The following is a 19,151-nucleotide window of genomic DNA, read 5'->3' as shown; positions in this document are numbered from 1 at the left end:
TGTTACTGGGGAAGTAAATATAACACTGCTATTTCTTTCCATTCACTTCGATCCCTTTTCTGGTTTAACTCAAATTTCAGGGAAAATAAAGAGTAATTTATCCATTCATGAAGTTATCATGATTCACTTAGTTAATATTTTTTTTTCCATTAAAGTTTTCTTGAATACTCATTTGCTGCCTGAGTTTGATTGAAATCCGATAGAACACAACTGTGTCATTAGTCGCTAATTATAATGATTTAATTTTAGGAATCTGTCGTGAAATTTTGAAGATATAATGCGCAGTGGAAAACAATATAACAGTAACTTGAAGCAAACTGAACAACTCAAAGCTTTTAGAAAGAAGTGATGCGATATGTTCATCTGACGGTGGATTAAATCAGATTGAATACATGCCAGACATTCTCTTTAACGTAGAAGCGTATTAGCATTTAAGAACCACGGACTATAAGAACATATTATTTATTTTGTTTGTGTTTTATTCGTTTTCTTTATAATACCAGTTGCTCTCGTAGAAAAATTCACCAGGCAGACCTAGCGCGTTGCGGTGCATGGGAGCCCGAACGCATAGAAACGACCTTTAGTGTTGCTGCGGACGCTGCAAGAAGATGCAGTATTATAATATGTCTCTGCTTCCAAAATTCTTAGCTTTGATTCATAGTTAGCGTCGAAAAAAACATGGGTCTTTAAACCATAACTGATACCAAATTGGAAGCGGTTTGTAATTTCTGTAAGTAAATTTTAGTCAGAGAATTCAGTCCATGGAAAAGTTTGCATCCCTTATGCATTTTAAAACGTTCGTTTATGAGTTTTTTCGTTTACGGAAAAACTTAAAAAAAAATTGTTGATGCATGTCATCAACTTATTTTTATACAATTGACGTGACTCCTTTGTGTTTCTTTTCAGATCATTTTCGAATCTATCGTTTTTCAGATATTTTTACGTTTGTTTTGAACATCGTAATCTCGCATTTCGGTTGTCGTCACAAGTAATTGAAGTATTAATTAGACTGCTGATTAGTTAATTCAACTGAACATAACTAAAAAATTGGCTCGAAACATAATTTATGTTTGGTTTACACTATTTATTGTATGCATTACGGTAACTGTATAATCTTTACGTGCAATGATAATAATGATAGAACAGAAATACTCACACTATTTTATCATTACTTCAAACAAAAAACTATATGCCCAAAATTAAGCCTATTTAAAGCTTTAAAATATTTAGCATCAAGCATCACTACGTGCAATCTATAAAGTTTATTCTGTTTGTGACTGCAGGGTCTCATTAATCGAATTCCTCCAAGGGAATTTTTTTCTTTTCTAATCCTGCGGCAGCGTTAGGACTTTTTAATCATTATTCTAGCTTAAGTGTATGGCTTTCTTCTTATTTGTTCGATGCTGCTGTTGTTATTAGCTTATTACTGCTCAATGCTTTAGAGTTACAGGCAGAGATCGATGGTTGTGACTGCAGGCAAGATCAATACTGTTGTCAAGGACGACTTTCAAAACACACCGGGCGGTTAATCACAGGAGGCCAGGCGGTTAATCACAGCAAAATCGGTGGCTTCGGAGCAATTAATTGCGTGTTCCATGCTGCAACAAACTGTGAATATTCTGCGATGTCAAGAATATTTCATACAGGTCTAACGGCCTAATCAGCGCTGACACCGTTATTCTATATTGTTAATCAGTACATTAATCGTAACTAAGTACGCCATGGAAACTTAGCACAAATTGAACACTAGTCATGGCTGAGTAACAACCCAAGATGAGTCGCCGGCAGTTTTCAAGATACGTTACAAACATAATTTTCATCAAAATTCCTGCAAAACAAACTTCAGTAAGTGTATCCTTAACTCCCCAGGTATTGCAATAGACAATAGCATCGCAACCAAAATTACCTAATTGTGGATCGTGGCATCGTGCTTGGCAGCCTCATTTGACCAACCGGAAATTTTGAAAACGATGCAGCTACTGCGTAGTGCGTACCTCCAATCCTGGCTCTTGTTCCGCGCCCGCGGTTAGCAACTAACTAAGGCGTGTCTAAAATTCGTTAACATCTTCTGACTCTGGTCTCTGAGTTCAGAAGGTGTAGCTAAAGCTAAATTTTGCTGCTAGTAATGGCTAATGCATCAGCATCACCAAAGATCTTCAGATATTCACCCACAGTTTGGTTAATTTCACAGAGATATGTTAATGATTTATCTAAATTCACTACAGTCTACACTGAGGCTACACTCTACAGGGTCCATTTCCAATAAGTTCTTAATTCAAGTTAGGTAATTGTCTGATCAATACAATAGAAAGTGAATGATTAGTTGTTTAATTAAACTACCTAATACTTATTTTGGATTAAACATGGTGCTCAAGGTTAATAAAGATAATGCAGAGTATTGAGAGTAAGTACAGATAATAATAGATAATGACACTATTTACAACACAATTGCCGGAGGGCGGAGTCAGCTGCCATCTGGCACAATTAAGTTGAATTGCTGGAGTCATCTTATTGATCTTAATTCTTAACTCTTAAGTAGGCTAGATGCAAATAGAGGCCGAATAAGTTCTTAGTTGGTTACTTTCTGGTCTTCAACTCAACTGATGCAGGAAATGCTTGAGGAGCTTATATAAATGCATACCTAATAATGATGTTACAGAAGTCAGATACTGTCAGAAGGTGATGGAGAACTGCTAAGGCAATTATGGGAGCCTGGGACTTAGGAGTGCCAACTGCCAAGTGGGAGCCTGGGAGGTGACAGCAGACTAGTATGCATAGTGACAAACCATGGAATTTTAGAATCAGTTCATTTTTAATTTCTTCATTTACTCAAGATTTAAACCAATTTCTTATGTATGATAATGCAGGTATCCAGGATACTTTACTGGTCTACATATAGGACTCCACTATGCAGAGGGTGGATGCAGCGTCGGCAATATATGGATTTTTAAGCCCAAAGCGTCGCCGGCCATTTTAAAGATGCGTCGCCGGGTAATTTTAAATGAAAAGCCATTTACGCTGAGTAATGACGAACTATTTACAAGCCACAAACTTATTACAAGGTTGCATGCACGTGTTACCCCAAATAACTAATTTTACCCTAAAAACAGTCCGGTTGTACAGCAAGTGTCAACTAAACAAGTAATAAAGCAGTCTGACCGCTCTAATGCGACCGAAACTACGCAATCGAAAAAATGTTGTTTACATTTTTTGCGGGAACTCATCGCAACTGATTTCCGGACAAGCTTAGCTGCATCGTAATCCATCCAACGTACCAGAAACCTTACTTTTTTTCTAAATAGTTTGCTGAAGACAGAAATATATTAAATGCAAGAATTTCAATCTAAATGTGTCGGCAAGATCTTCTGAAGGCAAAAATTTTGCCAATAATGTGTCGCCGTAGTTCTTTAAATCTTCGTTCACTCTCTGCACAGTGGATAGGACTCAAAAATGATCTTGAGGGAGAGTCTAAAAAACTCTCTGCTTTGCCACTATGCTAGTATGGAATATATCTACTTGGCGAGCCGCGACTGAATTTTTCGAGCCGTGGTTTTATGGATTTGCCAGCCGTGATTCCATTTTTACGAGCCGTGATTCTATTTCACCGAGCCGTGAATTTTATATCTAATTTCTGTCTATGGATTACGAAAAATTTAAGGGAACCGCCCGAGATCCTTGCAAGCCCAAGGCTTGCGCTATTCAACGTTGTTTAGAACGTAAGTTTTTTTTAATGTGAATTTCTTGATTTTTCGTTAATGACATCAGAGTCACCTTCCTTAATTTTGTAGTTTATGCATTGATTTGCAATTTTATACGTGAGAAAAATATTATCAGGGCCAGAATACAATTTGAAGTATAAACAACCGTAAAAGGGGGTTACTTAGGTTGTTGTTGATGTTCCCTGAGCCCCGGTCACGCCAGGAAGCCCGCGCCGCGCAGGAAAGACTATGGAGTATGGCTGATGTCTGGTGGTATGCATAGTGGCAAAGCAGGGAGTTTTTTAGACTCTCCCTCAAGTTCATTTGTTAGTCCTATAAGTAGACCAGTAAAGTATCCTGGATACGAGCAGTATCATACATAAGAAATTAATTTAAATCTTGGGTAAATGAGGAATTAAAAATGAACTGATTCTAAAAAAGCTGTGGTTTGCCACTATGGTGGTATGTCATCAAGGATGCTGTTGATTGGTAGATTTAAGACAGAGTGCGTTCCGGGTTAGGTGTGTGTATGTGTTTAATGAAGGCCTGAACCCCTGAACCATGGTCAGGACTCAGGAAGATGTGCCAGGTGCGCGGGAATTCATTTTATCATTTTAACGACCTGCGCGGTGCGGCGTACTATGTTGGTATAAAAATGCGCCGTGCGCCGTACTTTAGAAAGCTAAAATAGTTCTACTATTTTAGTCGACAATATACGCAAGTATATTGACTACGCGAGTCGAACTAAAATTTATGACATTCGAGCCGCGAGATTTCATACCTACTGAAATTATATGATATTAGAGCTGCGATATTTCAGACAAAAATAGGACTTTTCCAGACTAGACAGCAGACAACCTGACAAAACCATCCCTCATTAATTGATTACCCTGTTTGACTACCTATATTACCATGTTATTGATGTGATATTACCATATCCATCATTAGTAATCCTAATCCATGGACATGCCATTGCCAATTGCCATGGACTCATGGAGTATTGGCTGCAACCTTGTCCACTGCAACGTCTGCAAGATTCATATCAGCAGCTGTATAGCTATAGCATTTCTTCTGTATCTGTTACAATAATCTGCAAGCTTACAGAATACAGAATACAGCCTTCAGGACTTACTTAAAATTTTGTCTCCATTTTAATGGGCATAGTGACAAACCAGACTTACCAGAGATTTTTTAGAATCAGTTCATTTTTAATTTCCTCATTTACCCAAGATTTAAACCAATTTCTTATGTATGATGATGCTGGTATCCAGGATACTTTAATGGTCTAGGTACTTCTAGGACTCAAAAATGAACTTGAGGGAGAGTCTAAAAAATTCTCTGCTTTGCCACTATGTTAATGGGGGTAAGTAAATTCATTACCATCAAATGGGGTAATAAGGGATGAGACTATGAGAGGTGTACCTAATCAGGGCCCTGAAAAAAATGTTGACAAGTGATATTTTGAAAAAGTATTTCTGCTAAGGTCTGTAGTAAAAAAATATTTGCCGTATTAAAAAATTTTGCTTGAAAAAAAGTTGCAGACAGGTGTTTGCTCCACGGTCAGGAAGATGTGCCAGGTGCGTGGGAATTTTTATTATCATTGCATCAATTTGCGCCGTGCGCCGTAATATGCCGGTAAAAAAGTGCACCGTGGGCCAGCCTGCGCCGTGCTCCTTAAGTTGTTTAAAGATGAATGCGTGGCAACGCTATCACACAAGAACAAATATCTGCATCATGTTGACTAGATTTCTAACGTGTTAACTCAGGTTCTAAGAGTCAGCAATGTTATGAATAATTATTCATAGATCACAATTTGGTTGGAAATTAATTACAAAACTGAATAGTAGAAGGCGACAATCCACATGGCTTGAGATTGGCTCCTTCTAACGAAGGACTGACTTTGGTAAATAGTACAAACCCGAATGTCAATGTCAGGTATACGTTGCGTTCCTGACATCCTCCCGGCTGGGGAAATTGGTTTGTGCGGTGCAAACCCATTGAAAACAAAAATACAGGCACCACACTTTTTTTTAAATTGTCAGTTCTAATTTTTTGCAACTTCGAAGGTTAATTATATAGACTAACAACAAACATTAATATAATATGAATAGCTTCAAGAGATTCATATGTCTCAGACAATTTACGACCGTACTTGTGGCCGGTCTCGCGGCTGGACTCTTTACCTGAAATATCTCCCAAAGTACTGAACGTAGCTTGATGAAACTTTGTTCACATATTCATTATGGCCTAATGGTGATGTCAAGCGCGTGACAATTCTTTTTAATATTGCCTTCATTCGTGAGTTCTATGATGAAATGTGCCGAAATTTGCAGTGTACCAGAGATTTCTTCTAAAATACTAAACAGATTAGAACAAAACTTTGCATATAGAAACCTAACCTCCTAACGGTGTGATGTTCAGCTCGTGACAATTTTTTTACGTTTTGCCTTTGCATGCGAGTATTTTTCTCTTTTCCCTCATTCGTGATTTAAAAAGCAAAATTGTGTTTAAATTCGCAGTGTACCAGAGATTTCTTCTAAAATACTGAACAGATTTGAATGAAACTTTGCATATAGAAACCTAACTTCCCAACGGTGATGTTTAGCTTGTGACAATTTTGTCAATTTTGCCTTCGTTTGCGAGTTATACGGCTTTACGTATGCAAGTTATACGTCAATGCAAGTTCAAAAATCAGCTTAAGAAATGCTGGTCGTTTCTCCGTATAACTTGCAAACGAAGGCAAAATCGAAAAAATTGTTACAAGCCAAACATCACCGTTGGGAGGCTAGGTTTCTATATGCAAAGTTTTGTTCAAATCTGATCAGTATTTTAGAAGAAATCTCTGGTACACTGTGAATTTAAACACAATTTTGCTGTTTAAATCAAGAATGAGGGAAAAGAGAACAATACTTGCCTACGAATGAAAAACGTAAAAAATTGTCACGAGCTAAACATCACACCGTTGGGAGGTTAGGTTTCTATATGCAAAGTTTCGTTAAAATCTGTTCAGGGTTTTAGAAGAAATGGCTGGTACACTGCAAATTTCGGTACATTTCGTCAGATAACTCACGAATGAAGGCGATATTAAAAATAATTGTCACGAGCTTGACATCACCGTTAGGCCATAGTGAATATGTGTACCAAGTTTCATCGAGCTACGTTCAGTACTATGGGAGATATTTCAGGTACAGAGTCCAGCCGCGAAACCGGCCGCAAGTACGGCCGTAAATTTGTCCATTGATTACAATGATGAAATCATTTCTGACTCCTTTCATTAACCGCAAAATCTCTAATAAACCTATCAGCACAATAATAGTATATATAGAATGAGCAAAATCTGTCATTTAACACTAATATTTGTTTACTTCATATGTCCAATTTCTGAGGACTTGGTTATTCACCACTTCCCTTATGTCCGGACAGAATATTGCCTCACGTCCGGACGGTCTACGGAAGGTAAACAAACGATGTTCGTCAGTTCGTATAAGAAATTTGTAGAAAATTTCTTCAAAAATAAATTTCTAGATTTTTACTTTCACAAAATTTCCATATCGAGGAAAATCATAGATTATTGATGGATAATTAAATGCTTATTAAGTATTATATGTTTTCTGTCTCTTGTCCCTTGACAAAATGTATGTGCGCGCTGCGCCGACGCTTACGCGTGCTGCGCCAACGCTTGCGCGTGCAAGCAGGGATGGCCAGAAGTTGCACCAACTGTGCACAGCATTGGATTGAAAAAAGTCAAAATGCGCAGGAAAATTCCCTGAAAACATACATAATCCTGAGTGTGGTGTTTGCTTTAAAACTTCACTGATGGAATTTTTCTAGGGTAATCGCGGTATATTCCGACATCATGGGTAATTCCGACACCTCTCTAGTTTTTCCTTTATATTGAGCTTTGTTTTAGTTCCATGTGTTCGTTGATGGTTGAAATAGTGACGTCATACATTTGCGTGTCAAACTACTGGTCTACTGCCAAAACACTAGGTCTGGGCCATCTAGCGGGAAAATGTTGAGATCCAAAGAGAGACGGTGCATGCCACCCAATTAGATCATCGAAAAATGTGTCAAAGTTGACAGTTGACCTTGCTCTACAGCCTCTACCAAATAGTGATAAACTATTTGTGTAGAAAGAATATTATGGTTTGAGACTTTTAAATACGTCTGTGAATATATTAGGAATCCTTTAAGTATACTTGTATTTGCTGATTTCAAGTGGTAAATAAATTAATAGATGATTAAGTTGAGAAACGCATTTAGACACATAAAAACTAATTCCGACACAACTTGAATTGGACACACACAGCTCGTTCCAAGCTGTGTGCAAAAATTAAAATTTCTTAATTAAAAGCTTAATAACTGTTAATTAAAAGCCTAATTAAGTAGTGCTCAATATTCAATAGTGTTCTAATTCAAAGCCGTGTCGTATTCCAATACAGCTCACACAGCGATCGGAATTCGAACACGTGGATGTCGGAATTACGTATTAGTACAATTTGAAGCGCGGTTGGAATACGTCTCACCACGTCCGGAATATAGTCGCACACAGTGTCGGAATATAGGGATTTGGTAGGTTTGCATTCTAAAGGCTTTTAGATAAATATGGCAACATTTTGTGACGTTTCATCATTGCTGGTGCGTAGTACGGTGTTTTGAGAGTCACGTAAAGCAAACAGAACTCGAGTAACGCATACGGTTATTTTTTTATAGTTTTTCATTTCTCGATGTGTCCTTAATGTGTCGGAATATACCGCGTTTACCCTACCTCAATCTGAAACAAAATGGCAAAATAATTTCTGCTTAATGGCAAAAACAAAATGGCTTAATAATTCCTGCTATTTTGAAATCCTTTTGATTTGATTTGCCCAATTGCTGTTGAAAGAGATAAATCTTATGTATTCTCATGATACAGCAATCCCTTGATTAACGCGGTTAATAAATCCCCGAGTTTTACCGTGTTAAGCAAAACTGCGCTAATCAAACTTAAGAATATATGGGAATAATTATAATGAATCCTCAAAAATAGCAAAGTTACATAATAATTTTTTTCCCACTAAAATTCATCATATTTTTTTTCTAAATAATAGGGGAAATAAATAAAAAAAATGTGAATGAATTAACGTATTGTTTCCCGTGCATATTGTTGACTCGGGAAACCCTAGGTCTTCACCAATCTTCGTTTTCGTTTCACCATTATCAAAACACTTAATTATTTCAAGCTTAGTCTCCAAAGTGATATTTTCCTACGTTTAAGCGTTCCCTTTTTGTCCATAATTATGACGGTAATTTATCAAGGAAAATTATGTAGTTTGATAAAAATGAGCAGTAGATATGGCAGCGATCTTGACCAGTTGAAGGCTAACGAGTAACTAGAGCACCGGCATGGCACACTTACCGGCGAACGTTGCCAAACTTGACCATTCGAGTTATGAACGAGAATGAACGAGACAAAGCGCAGTTAAACCGACTCTGTAGTCAGCACGAGTGCCTACGGAACGGGACCTTATTTAAAGAATTATTGGCTGAAATTCATAAAGTACAACATTCGGCGAATTTTTCCAAAAGTCGCAACAAAAGTAACAACATAAGATCTAATAAGCAAAAAGTAACACTTTTGTTACGAACGTAACACCTCTGGCTAGAGGCGGGAAAATGATGCGTTGTGAAAAAAAGTCGCGCTAATCAAAACTGGCACCGCGTAGATTAAGGGTAGGTCGCAAATTTTTTTTCCGCGGTAATCAAAACCGCGGTATTCAAAACCGTGCTAATCAAGGGATTGCTGTATAGAGAAAAAGACCACTTCAAACCTGAAAATTAGATAAAACTCGCATTATTTGTACTCTTGAGTAGGTATTAAACAAGTGTAACTGTCTGAGAAGTTTGAATTCACAATAATAGTACAGTTCAGTTCTCTCCGCACCATAAGGTGCACAAGGCTTGGACATCACTCCTCCACTTTGTCCAGTTTCAGCTGCCTGCCATGCTATGTTCCATGAGTTCCAACCTGCTCTGTTTCTCTCCTCTTCCACCATTCACCTCCAAGTTGTTTTTGGGCATTCTCTCTTCCTTCTCCCTTCAGATGCCCACATGAGGGCCACAGCACAGTTGCTTGTTCTGTCCTTCCTCAACACATGTCCCACCCAGTTCCACCTCTGTCTCCTCACCACATCACTGATTTTCTCCACTTCTGTCATATCGAGAACTGACTTGTTGGAGATGTGTTGCTGCCATCGAATCTTGCAAATCTTCCATAAGCATTTGGTCTGAAAGATATTAGTTTCCAAGATATTAGTTTGTTTAGTTTCCAGGTCTCACATCCATATAACAAAACTGAAACAACCAAGCTCTTGAACAGGGAGGTTTTGGTCTTTCTGCTGATGTTTCTGGCTTGCCAGATGTTTTTAATTAAGTCTTTTGAATTGTGTGCTTGCCATTACCACTTGCCTCCTCACATCCACTGTGCTCTCACCATCCTTAGTGATGTTTGCACCCAGATATGTGAAGCTTTCTACTGTCTCCACCTTGCTCTCTCCAGCCCTCAGCCTGTTGTTGCTCCTGCTGTTGACCTTCAATATCTTGCATTTCTTGGCATTCAGTTTTAGCCCCACTTTTGCTGCATTACTCTCTAACCTGGTTGTTTTTTCTGCAGGTGATTCATTGTTGAAGACCAAAGGGCAATGTCATCTGCAAAGTCAAGGTCCTCCAGCATGGTCATTAAATTCCATTGGAGTCCAGTTCTTGCACCTTCCACAGTCCTACGCTGCTACGCATTGCCCAATTGATCACAAGGAGGAAGAAAAATCCTGACAAGCAACACCCCTGTTTCACTCCTGTCCTCACTGGAAACCACTCTGTTGTCTTGTTCTCATCGATCACGGAGCACTGAAAGTCCTCGTAGAGAGTCCTGACTAGCCAGTAGCCGGATCAGCTTCTGAGGTATTCCATATTGGAGCATGATGGCCCAAAGGCTGTCTCGGTGTATTGAATCAAATGCCTTCTCAAAATCAACGAAGTGGATGTAAAATGTAGCATTCCATTGGTTGGCTTGCTCTAGGATGTTGCTAAGAATGAATATCTGGTTGACAGTTCCTCTTCCCCTCCTGAAGCCTGCTTGTTCCTTCCTGAGCAATGTATCCACTCCACCTTGTATTCTGTTGATGAGGATCTTGCTGAGCACCTTGCTGGCCAGAGGCAACAAAGTAACTCCCCTCCAGTTCCACAGTCCTGAAGGTTCCCTCATTTACGGATTTTGCAAATGAGTCCTTTGATCCACTGTGTCGGAACTGTCTCTTGGTCCCAAATAAAGTCAAAAATCCGCTTCAACTCTTAAGTTGGTTTGTTTGATATCTGCTTTAAGCATTTTGGCTGAAATTTGGTCTGCCCCAGGGGCACCTCCATTCCTGAGGGTCTTCAGTGTGGTCCTTATTTCCTCCACATCTGGTGCCTCAGCTGAGATATCAAGCTCCTGTCGTTCCTCTCCCTCTTCCTGTGGTGGTTCCTCTGGTGTTTCTCTGTTGAGAACTTCCTGGAAATGTTCCTTCCATCTCGCCATTCTGGCCTCTTTGCTCTTCAGCAGCTCCCAGTTCACACTCTTCACTGCAGCAGTTTGTCTGGTGCTGGTACTCTGTCCTGTCAGCCGCTTCACAATACTGTATAATTCTTTTTGTCTATTATTTTCTGCTGCTTTCTGTGCTCTCTCCACTTCTTCCGATATTCACATTCTTTTGTCTTCTCTTCACTTCCCTGTCCTTTTCTCTGTACTCTTCTCTCATTCTGTTTTTAATTCTTCCTGATTGGGTGCTTTCAACCCATATCTTGGCAATTCTTCTCTTGCCGATCAGCCTCCAGGTATCGCTATTGCTGCTGATCCATGGTTTGTTTGCCCCTTTCATGTACCCAGGCACCTCTTCTGCCGCCTTTGTGTAGGTATTTCTCTTCACAATAATAATAAGTGTATATAATATATATGCGTGTGGTTAATGACCAGAGAATTATATTTAATTCTTCTTGTAACTTGAAAATGAATGTTTGTTGCATTCAAAATGTTAAAAAACAAAAACTACTGCCTGAAACATGCCTTTCTTTCTACCGACATTTTCTGAAGAATTGTCTGAATCTCTGATAATTTAAATCAATGAATTCTCTGGTCATCAACCTCACGCATGTAAATCAGCAAATTCTGCCATCTAAAACTTATAATATATACAGATATACCTAAATACCCACCGAACACCTTATGTTGAAATAAAAATTTTGTGGTGTGATCAATATTGATAAAACATTTCAATAAATTTGCCTGGTGGGTACTTACTAATTGTAGAGTAGGTAGTATCTATTTTTGATTTAGTCATTTCCTTCCTCCTTTTCCTCTAAAAATGTAAACATTCTCTAAGAATAAAATTTATATATTAATACAATAGTATGTAATTAATTGGCAACTGTTTAATTAACTGTTTACAAATCTCTACTGTGTTTGCCAATAATTTTACTGTGTACTGTGTAATGAATATTGAATTTTGCAAAAAATGCACAAAATAATGCTGTTAGTCTCCTTGTTATGTTCATAAGCCTGTTGTCTGTAGAGCATCACTCTGTTCATTTGTCTATTTGAGTTTCATGCACACCAACTGGCAACTGGTATGAAAAAATATAATTAGCACAAGTTTGGCCATATTCATTAACTTAACTGACTTAGTAACAAGTTGCCCTGATGTTTATGTGTTGAAAAGAGTGTTGTTATGAATCATAGAGAAGGTGATCAATTGTGTAAAAAATAATGTGCCCATCTTTAACATAGGGAGATGAAAGTGTAATCCACTTCAACCTAGCAATGATGGCTGCACTGTTGTAGTACCGATACGTATTTGTGTAAGTAAAATAAATATTCTGTTAATTTGATATTAATTAATAATATGTTAATTCAATTTTAATTTAATAAACATTTAATGAAGTCTATCCGTTTTCCTTCAAGCTATAAATCGAATTACTAAATCATTTGAAGTGACCCCTCATTATCTATATCAAGTAAATCTTATCAAGTAAATGCCGCTGTGCAGGCAGGCTTTTTAGACTAGCTGTTTTGTGACTAGCTAATTGACATGAAGGGCCACTGTGGCTATTGGAACATATCACAAGTTTTTTTACATGGTATTGAAGACCTCGAGGTGATCATGAAACAAATTATAAGAAACACCTGTCTCTTCTTGACGAACCTGAAAGATAGTTGTACCTGTGACCTAGTGTCAGTTTCTAACCAAGTATGACCTAAATTTATGTATTAAATATCTAAAACTACATATCTTTTCAGAACTTTGAGCGCAACATCGTGAGCCTGGTCCAAGATGGCATCCACTCCTACCACCAGTGGATCGTCTACTTCTGAAAAAACTGCATCTCCCGAATGTAGTAATGAGATCTCTGATGCTGAAAGCAAAGAGTTCTCATCTAATGACTTGGACAGAAGCACGTTGTTTGGTGTTGCTCTTCATGAAGTTGGCCAGGTTGTTTTGAAGGCTATTTTCATGATGCAGTATCTTCACAAAGATAACAAGTCGCTGTCTGATGAGGATAAACCAATTACTCTTGCAGCGTGGCTAAAGAACTGTAATATTTCAAGTGCAAAACGAAAATTAATATTTGGTGGCAGATTCAAAATGGGCAGTGGAGATCCCACTAAAGGAAAGTTCGATTTTGTCACATATCATCGATTCATCACCGCAGTTAATTTAGAATTCTATAGAGAAAAATACTGTGCTGAATGCACGGAAGAATTTGATAAAATTCTTTCACTGAGAAACAATGTGTGCCATTATGGACCTCTTCACAGTAATGAGAATGATGCCGATAAACTTTTGGTTCGATTCAAGAAGTTACTGGAATGTGCTTCCAAAGATTTAGGATATGAAAGCAAATATATTGAACCTGTGGAGAAGGATATCCAAGAAGTAATGAATTGTATTAGAAGAAGCACTGACATGCTGAATGTCCGAAAGAAAATCATGATTCAGCTCGCTGATGATCCATGCTTGAGTTTTCTCAGATGTAGCCAATACGAGCTTAGCCAAAGAAATGATTTAAACAGAAAATTTTCAGTTCCCTTCTATTGGATTCATGATGTAACTAAAGATAATAAAGGTGGCATTTTAGAACCCATCTCCATGGATGTATACGCCATTCCATGCCTGAAACGTCAGTCATCCAATTTATCTCCCAAAGATATCTTCCTGCCCATCAATTCTACGACCACTGAGCCCCCCCAAGTGATGCTTGTCCACGGCAATGGAGGCTGCGGCAAAACTACACTCAGCTATCACATTTTCTCAGAGTGGCACAACAAGAGCAGGAAATCTACTCAAGAATTGCTGTACTACGGACTAGATTCTTTTGATCTCGTCGTCTTGGTGGAGATGCGGGCTACTCGATATGATGCAGATCAAGAATGCAAGTCACTCATGCAGTTTCTTGATAAAATTTTCCTGCCTAATTCTGTAAATTCTACTCACGCTGGCAAAAAAGTTTCCAAAAATGTGCCAGAATATCTTCTTAGTCTGAAGACACTTTACATCATTGATGGCTTTGATGAAAAAAATAGCGAAAATGTAGAGCTTGTGCGAGACATAGCTACATTTATGAAATCAAGATCAAACCATGTTATCTTGACCACACGTCCGGAGTTTTTGTGTGATGCCCAAAAAATTTTCCGCGACCACACTTCCCAAGCAAATATTTCTGAGATTCAAATGATTGGCTTTGATGAAGAAGGCCGTAAAGATTTTTCTGAGCAGTTTTTTGCTTCCCCTGATGTTAACAATAACAAATCTAATCCGCACAAAAAAACTGCTAAAGAATTTTGTGACTTTATGAATCAACGAACAGAAATTTTGAATGAGTATTTGAATTTTCCCTTGACTGTGGCTTTGCTAATTCTCTTGTTTCTGAAGTGTGACGAGTCCATTTTGAACGCAATCTGTTCAGGTACTAAACTATACTTGGAGCTCTTCAACATGTTGACTAGTAAGCTGGTGAAAGCTCGAAAACATTCAGCTACTCACAATGCTCAGATCAGAGAACGTGACGTTGCTGTTGTTCTCGATGAACTTGCTCGTATTGCCAAGATCTCTCTTTTCTCTCCGTCTTTCAGGATTGAAATTAACAACCAAGAAAATGTAGATCTCAACCGGGCATGTGAAAAAAGACAAATAGTTCCGGTTGAGTTTTTCTCAGCTTTCTTGCTATACTACAGTCCTGAGACAAGCGAAGATGATCACCCTCGCCGTCCTATGGCCACGAAGGTTGAGACCTTCTCTTTCTTCCATCGCACTGAAATGGAATTTTTAGCTGGAAAATTCTTGGCAAAAAAATTAGCGTCGGAGCCATCATCTTGTCAAGCTCCTGAAAAACTGTCAACAGTGGAAGAATTGGTTGACGAAGTTCGTGAAACGTACCATAAACTTCCATACTCTGGTGTTCTACCGTTTCTGGTTGGCTGCTTGGCTGTTGAAAAAAGACTGGATAAACTTTCTTCTGGCATCGCCGATCTTGTGAGAATAATGAACTTTTCAAGTGACGACTTCAACTTATATTCAAAGCTGGTCATTGAAAGCCACACACACAAAGGCAGTGAACAAAACAATTTTGTTGACAATTGTAGGAGGCCTTTTTGTACTCAAATTGCCGACTTAATGCATGAGACAGAATGGCATTTGAGTGCCGACACTGTGTTGGCTGGTTTGCGACTTCTGAAGCACTGCTTCAATGTAAGTCTACAGGACTTGACCATTGATTTACAAATGCACGTAAACCCCGACAATGCCAACGACCACCTAAGCTCCTTACATACCAGCCTGTCACAAGTGGGGTTGGCACTAAGACAGCGCAGGAGGAACAAAATAAGTATGTGTTTTCATCTCCAGAATCACTACGAAAATGATGGAGGTAAATCTGAGAAATACTTGGCCGCTCTTGATGGATGGGCGAACCTTGTTAAGTTTACTGGAGCCATCAACAGGGAAGGTGTGAACCATCTCTCTACTTTCAAGAATTTGAAGTTTTTGAGTCTTAGAATATCAACGAGTGAAGACTTCAATGGATTCATCAAGCACTGTTATATGCCGGCTCAACAGCTGAAGCAACTCCGGCTAGTGCTTGCTTTTCCTACTTCCACAAAGCCATCGGATCTGGAAAAGTTTGAGAGAAATACTACCTCACCTTCCAAGGGGCAAATGAAACGTCGTGCATCCACACACACGGAAATTCATTTGCGTTTTGATCGCATCAAGCGTGCATCCTTGCCTTGGGCTCTCAACGTCATTGAACATATATGGACTAAGTACTGATGTCATTGTGAACAATCTGATTAAACTCTAGATATTTTGTTCGATAAATTCTCCATCACCTTTACTCCGAAAATTTTTTTATGCCATTTTGTTTGAAATATTTTCTTAAAAAGCATGTCATACTTGGAGCAAATTCTTTATTGCTGGTCGCCAAACTTTAGTTTCGTATATTTCGGCTCAAATCATTACCCATCTCTTCTTTAGAGCTCCTCTCTGTTTTGGATTTCAAGTAATGTTCTAATGCTCTGATTTTTGCAGGAGTTTGGGTGGCTTTGACCGCATCACGTTTCGAAGTCTGGACTTCGACCGCTCAAAGGATCCGCAAATCATCCGTGACAGGTTGAAAAATTTGGTCTTTGTCAAAGTAACAGTCCTAACCAAGGCACAGCGCCCTGGAGGCGGGACTCTTGAACTTCTCTCAGGAAGGACGGGTAACACTTTTGAGTTTGAGTGGGATGACCGCTAGACGAGAGCTTGGTTAAAGCCGGCTGCAGAGTAGAATGTCTTCTTCATTCAAACAGAAAGCCAAAAATTCTGCTATGTACTGTACAGTGAGAGTGAGATGTTTGCTTTGATTCATCTTTTTATAAGTTATTTAATTTCTAAGTTGGATATTAATTTGTGTAAATATCTGTTCTGCATTCAATTTCTTAAGATGCGCGTGTTGAACATGAGATTTATGTTACTTGTATGGATAATTTGCATTGTGCACCTACTACCGTGAAAAAATGCAATTTTTCCGCAATTTTAGCCTTAACAATTTTTTTATTTTTCTTAATTTTTTTCCGTAAATTCATTAATATAAATTCACTTCCAGTGTTCTTTGGTATTGCAATGATATAATAGAAGTATAATTTTTTATCCTCTCTGATGACTCTTTAGGGGTTTTTTATTGGGGGTTTAATTGTTGTGTAGGTTTAACTCTACTTCACTTCTTTGTCTCACTTAGTTTATATGTCCCAGTTTATGTGTTCTTTTCTCAACGCTGCATTTTGTTCACAAGTTTCAGTACGATGCGGGTGTTTAATGATGAACTTTGATGCAAGAAATTGCTGACAATCAAGGTTTTTCCCCAATGAGGGTCAATTTACTACCTTTCTCGGTACAAGAAAGCTTCTTATTATATGTGAAATTTCATGGTTAGTTAAACATTGTGTGATTTACTACGCTACTCTTCACACTTCCACTAATAGACAAAGTGAATGGTAAGAATGAAACCAAGCAGTGTCAGCCCCGATGAATAACGAGTTACGTACTTGTAATTTGTCGCTATCGTTTGGGGTTTTTACAGTAATTGCTTCCACTTTTCTCCTAGAATTTACCTTGTTGCAAGTTATTACTTTCTTTAGCCATAATTCGGCTTTTGTGTCTTGTTAATTAACTATTATTTAATGATAAGTCGTGCGCTGATGGATTGAAAAATTGACACAACTGAATAATATTTTTTCCTTTAGGAATTCTTCCAAATTCACATTGTCGTAAATTTTTAGTTCTTCACATTTGTTGGCCGCCGTAGTCATTAACTTTACAATTGTAAACTTCTTCCCTTTCATGTAAAGTATCTCGCGAATAACAATATTCGTCGCAATGCAATGCAATGAGTATTTAATTTTTATCATACTTATTCGTACTTCCCTGCGATGAAGTTAGGATAGTTCTTCATGAATTAACTCTGACATGAATTAACTCTGTGTGTGCTATCACAAGTGTATGACATTCCACAGCTTCCATCGGATGAGACTTTCGTCGTACATTAAAATGCGTCTTCTTATTCGTTACAAGAGGTTCTATGTTAATCTTCTCAATGAGCGAACTCTTCGATCCTGTTATAATTGTTCGCAGTATTTTGACTTTTTAAATGTACCTACCGGTGTTCTTTTATGTTGTTTTGAATCATCGCGTTGGGTTGAAAACAATTCCATTTATCTAATACTAGTGTTGTTGAATGACGATTTTTTTGTGAAGAGTTGAGCCGGTGTGCAATTTATACATTCAGATATTAAGCTAAACTCAATCTCGTTTCTACTGCAGAGTGATTTTATTCTTATACATTTATTAACGAACATTTGTGTTATTTCCCCATGCAGTTGCTTAGTCTTTTTTGCAGTTGAGCCTGCAGAACTGCTTATAGAAAACGAATTTTTCTTTTGGGAAAAAATACGTCTAAACTGAAGTTTCAATTTCATTCTAGGTTGCTCAGAGCTTCAAATATTGTATTTCATCTATTTTTCTAAATGACTTTGACACAATATGTTGGAAATACGTAAAGTTAATACGGTAGTGTTTTAGTAAAGGCGTGCATGTTGTACGTTGGGTTTCAAATGCAAAGACAACGGAGTAATTTTTGTTCAAATGTGTTACGTGATGCAATCCTGGTTTGATCCGGTAATCATCAGATGCTAGTTATGCCCACTCATCCTAATTATCGTGAAGTTTTGAAATAAATAATTTTGTCATAGCGACAATCACTTTAAATAATCTAACTGCAATCCTGCAGGGATCATGCTAGTGGACTGATACTTAGTAGTAAATGATTGTCGAAGGTTCAAGACATTCGATTTAATATCAAGATAATGGTCTTTCACGTGATAATTTGCGAACTTGCGAACGATTCAAATTTTGCCTTCAATTTTTTGACGTGCGGAAGTGAAACCTCATCGGCAGGTGAGATTCCCATAAGCATATTCCTAAATGAGCAATGGCAAGAAGTTGACGTTGAATGAATTCAAAGCGTCTTGGGCTGAAACTTGAATGCTACGTTGCTGTTTACGTAGACTTATTTAGAATACTTGGGGAGGAGGTGCAATAATCGTCGGGTGCATTAACTTAAAATTTTCTAGTCATTTGTTTACTTGGTGATAAACCAGTTGATTTTATTTTCAAATTTCGATAAGTAAATGTAGGAAGTTAAATAGTAAACATCCCACTAAAATTGCTTTTATACGCTAATGAGCACAAATATTCGTTATGCGTCTGTTAATTTGAAAAGGTTAAACTTTTTAAGTCAATCAAATGCGTGAAGAAATCGTGCCGAAAATAGTGGTAATGGAAAGACCTGCACGCAACAGATGAAGTAGAAGCAATAAAAATTAACGAGATGATGAAGGAATTTTAA

The 19,151-nt window shown here is 38.0% G+C and overlaps 1 protein-coding gene across 7 annotated transcripts; it reads left to right on the top strand.

The window, feature by feature from the left end:
- Positions 1–1,768: 1,768 nt before the first annotated feature.
- LOC108671145 lies at positions 1,769–18,099 on the top strand. 7 transcript variants are annotated; one of them, XM_047885217.1, is made up of 5 exons: positions 7,138–7,154; positions 10,351–10,637; positions 12,499–12,569; positions 13,009–16,029; positions 16,295–18,099. In XM_047885217.1, exons 4-5 carry the CDS (start codon positions 13,043–13,045, stop codon positions 16,500–16,502), a joined length of 3,195 nt encoding a protein of 1,064 aa, XP_047741173.1. In that variant the 5' UTR covers positions 7,138–7,154; positions 10,351–10,637; positions 12,499–12,569; positions 13,009–13,042; the 3' UTR covers positions 16,503–18,099. The 7 variants fall into 7 exon arrangements, with proteins under 7 accessions (XP_047741174.1, XP_047741173.1, XP_018014117.1 ...); XM_047885218.1 differs by lacking the exons at positions 7,138–7,154; positions 10,351–10,637 and adding an exon at positions 1,769–1,845; XM_018158628.2 differs by lacking the exons at positions 7,138–7,154; positions 12,499–12,569 and having other exon boundaries at positions 10,160–10,637.
- The last annotated feature ends 1,052 nt before the right edge of the window (positions 18,100–19,151 follow it).

This window comes from Hyalella azteca, unplaced genomic scaffold, assembly GCF_000764305.2.
Source record: "Hyalella azteca isolate HAZT.00-mixed unplaced genomic scaffold, Hazt_2.0.2 contig17328, whole genome shotgun sequence".
NCBI lineage: Eukaryota > Metazoa > Arthropoda > Malacostraca > Amphipoda > Hyalellidae > Hyalella > Hyalella azteca.
Note: the sequence above shows the minus strand (reverse complement) of the source record. Positions and strands in the feature narration are given on the sequence as shown.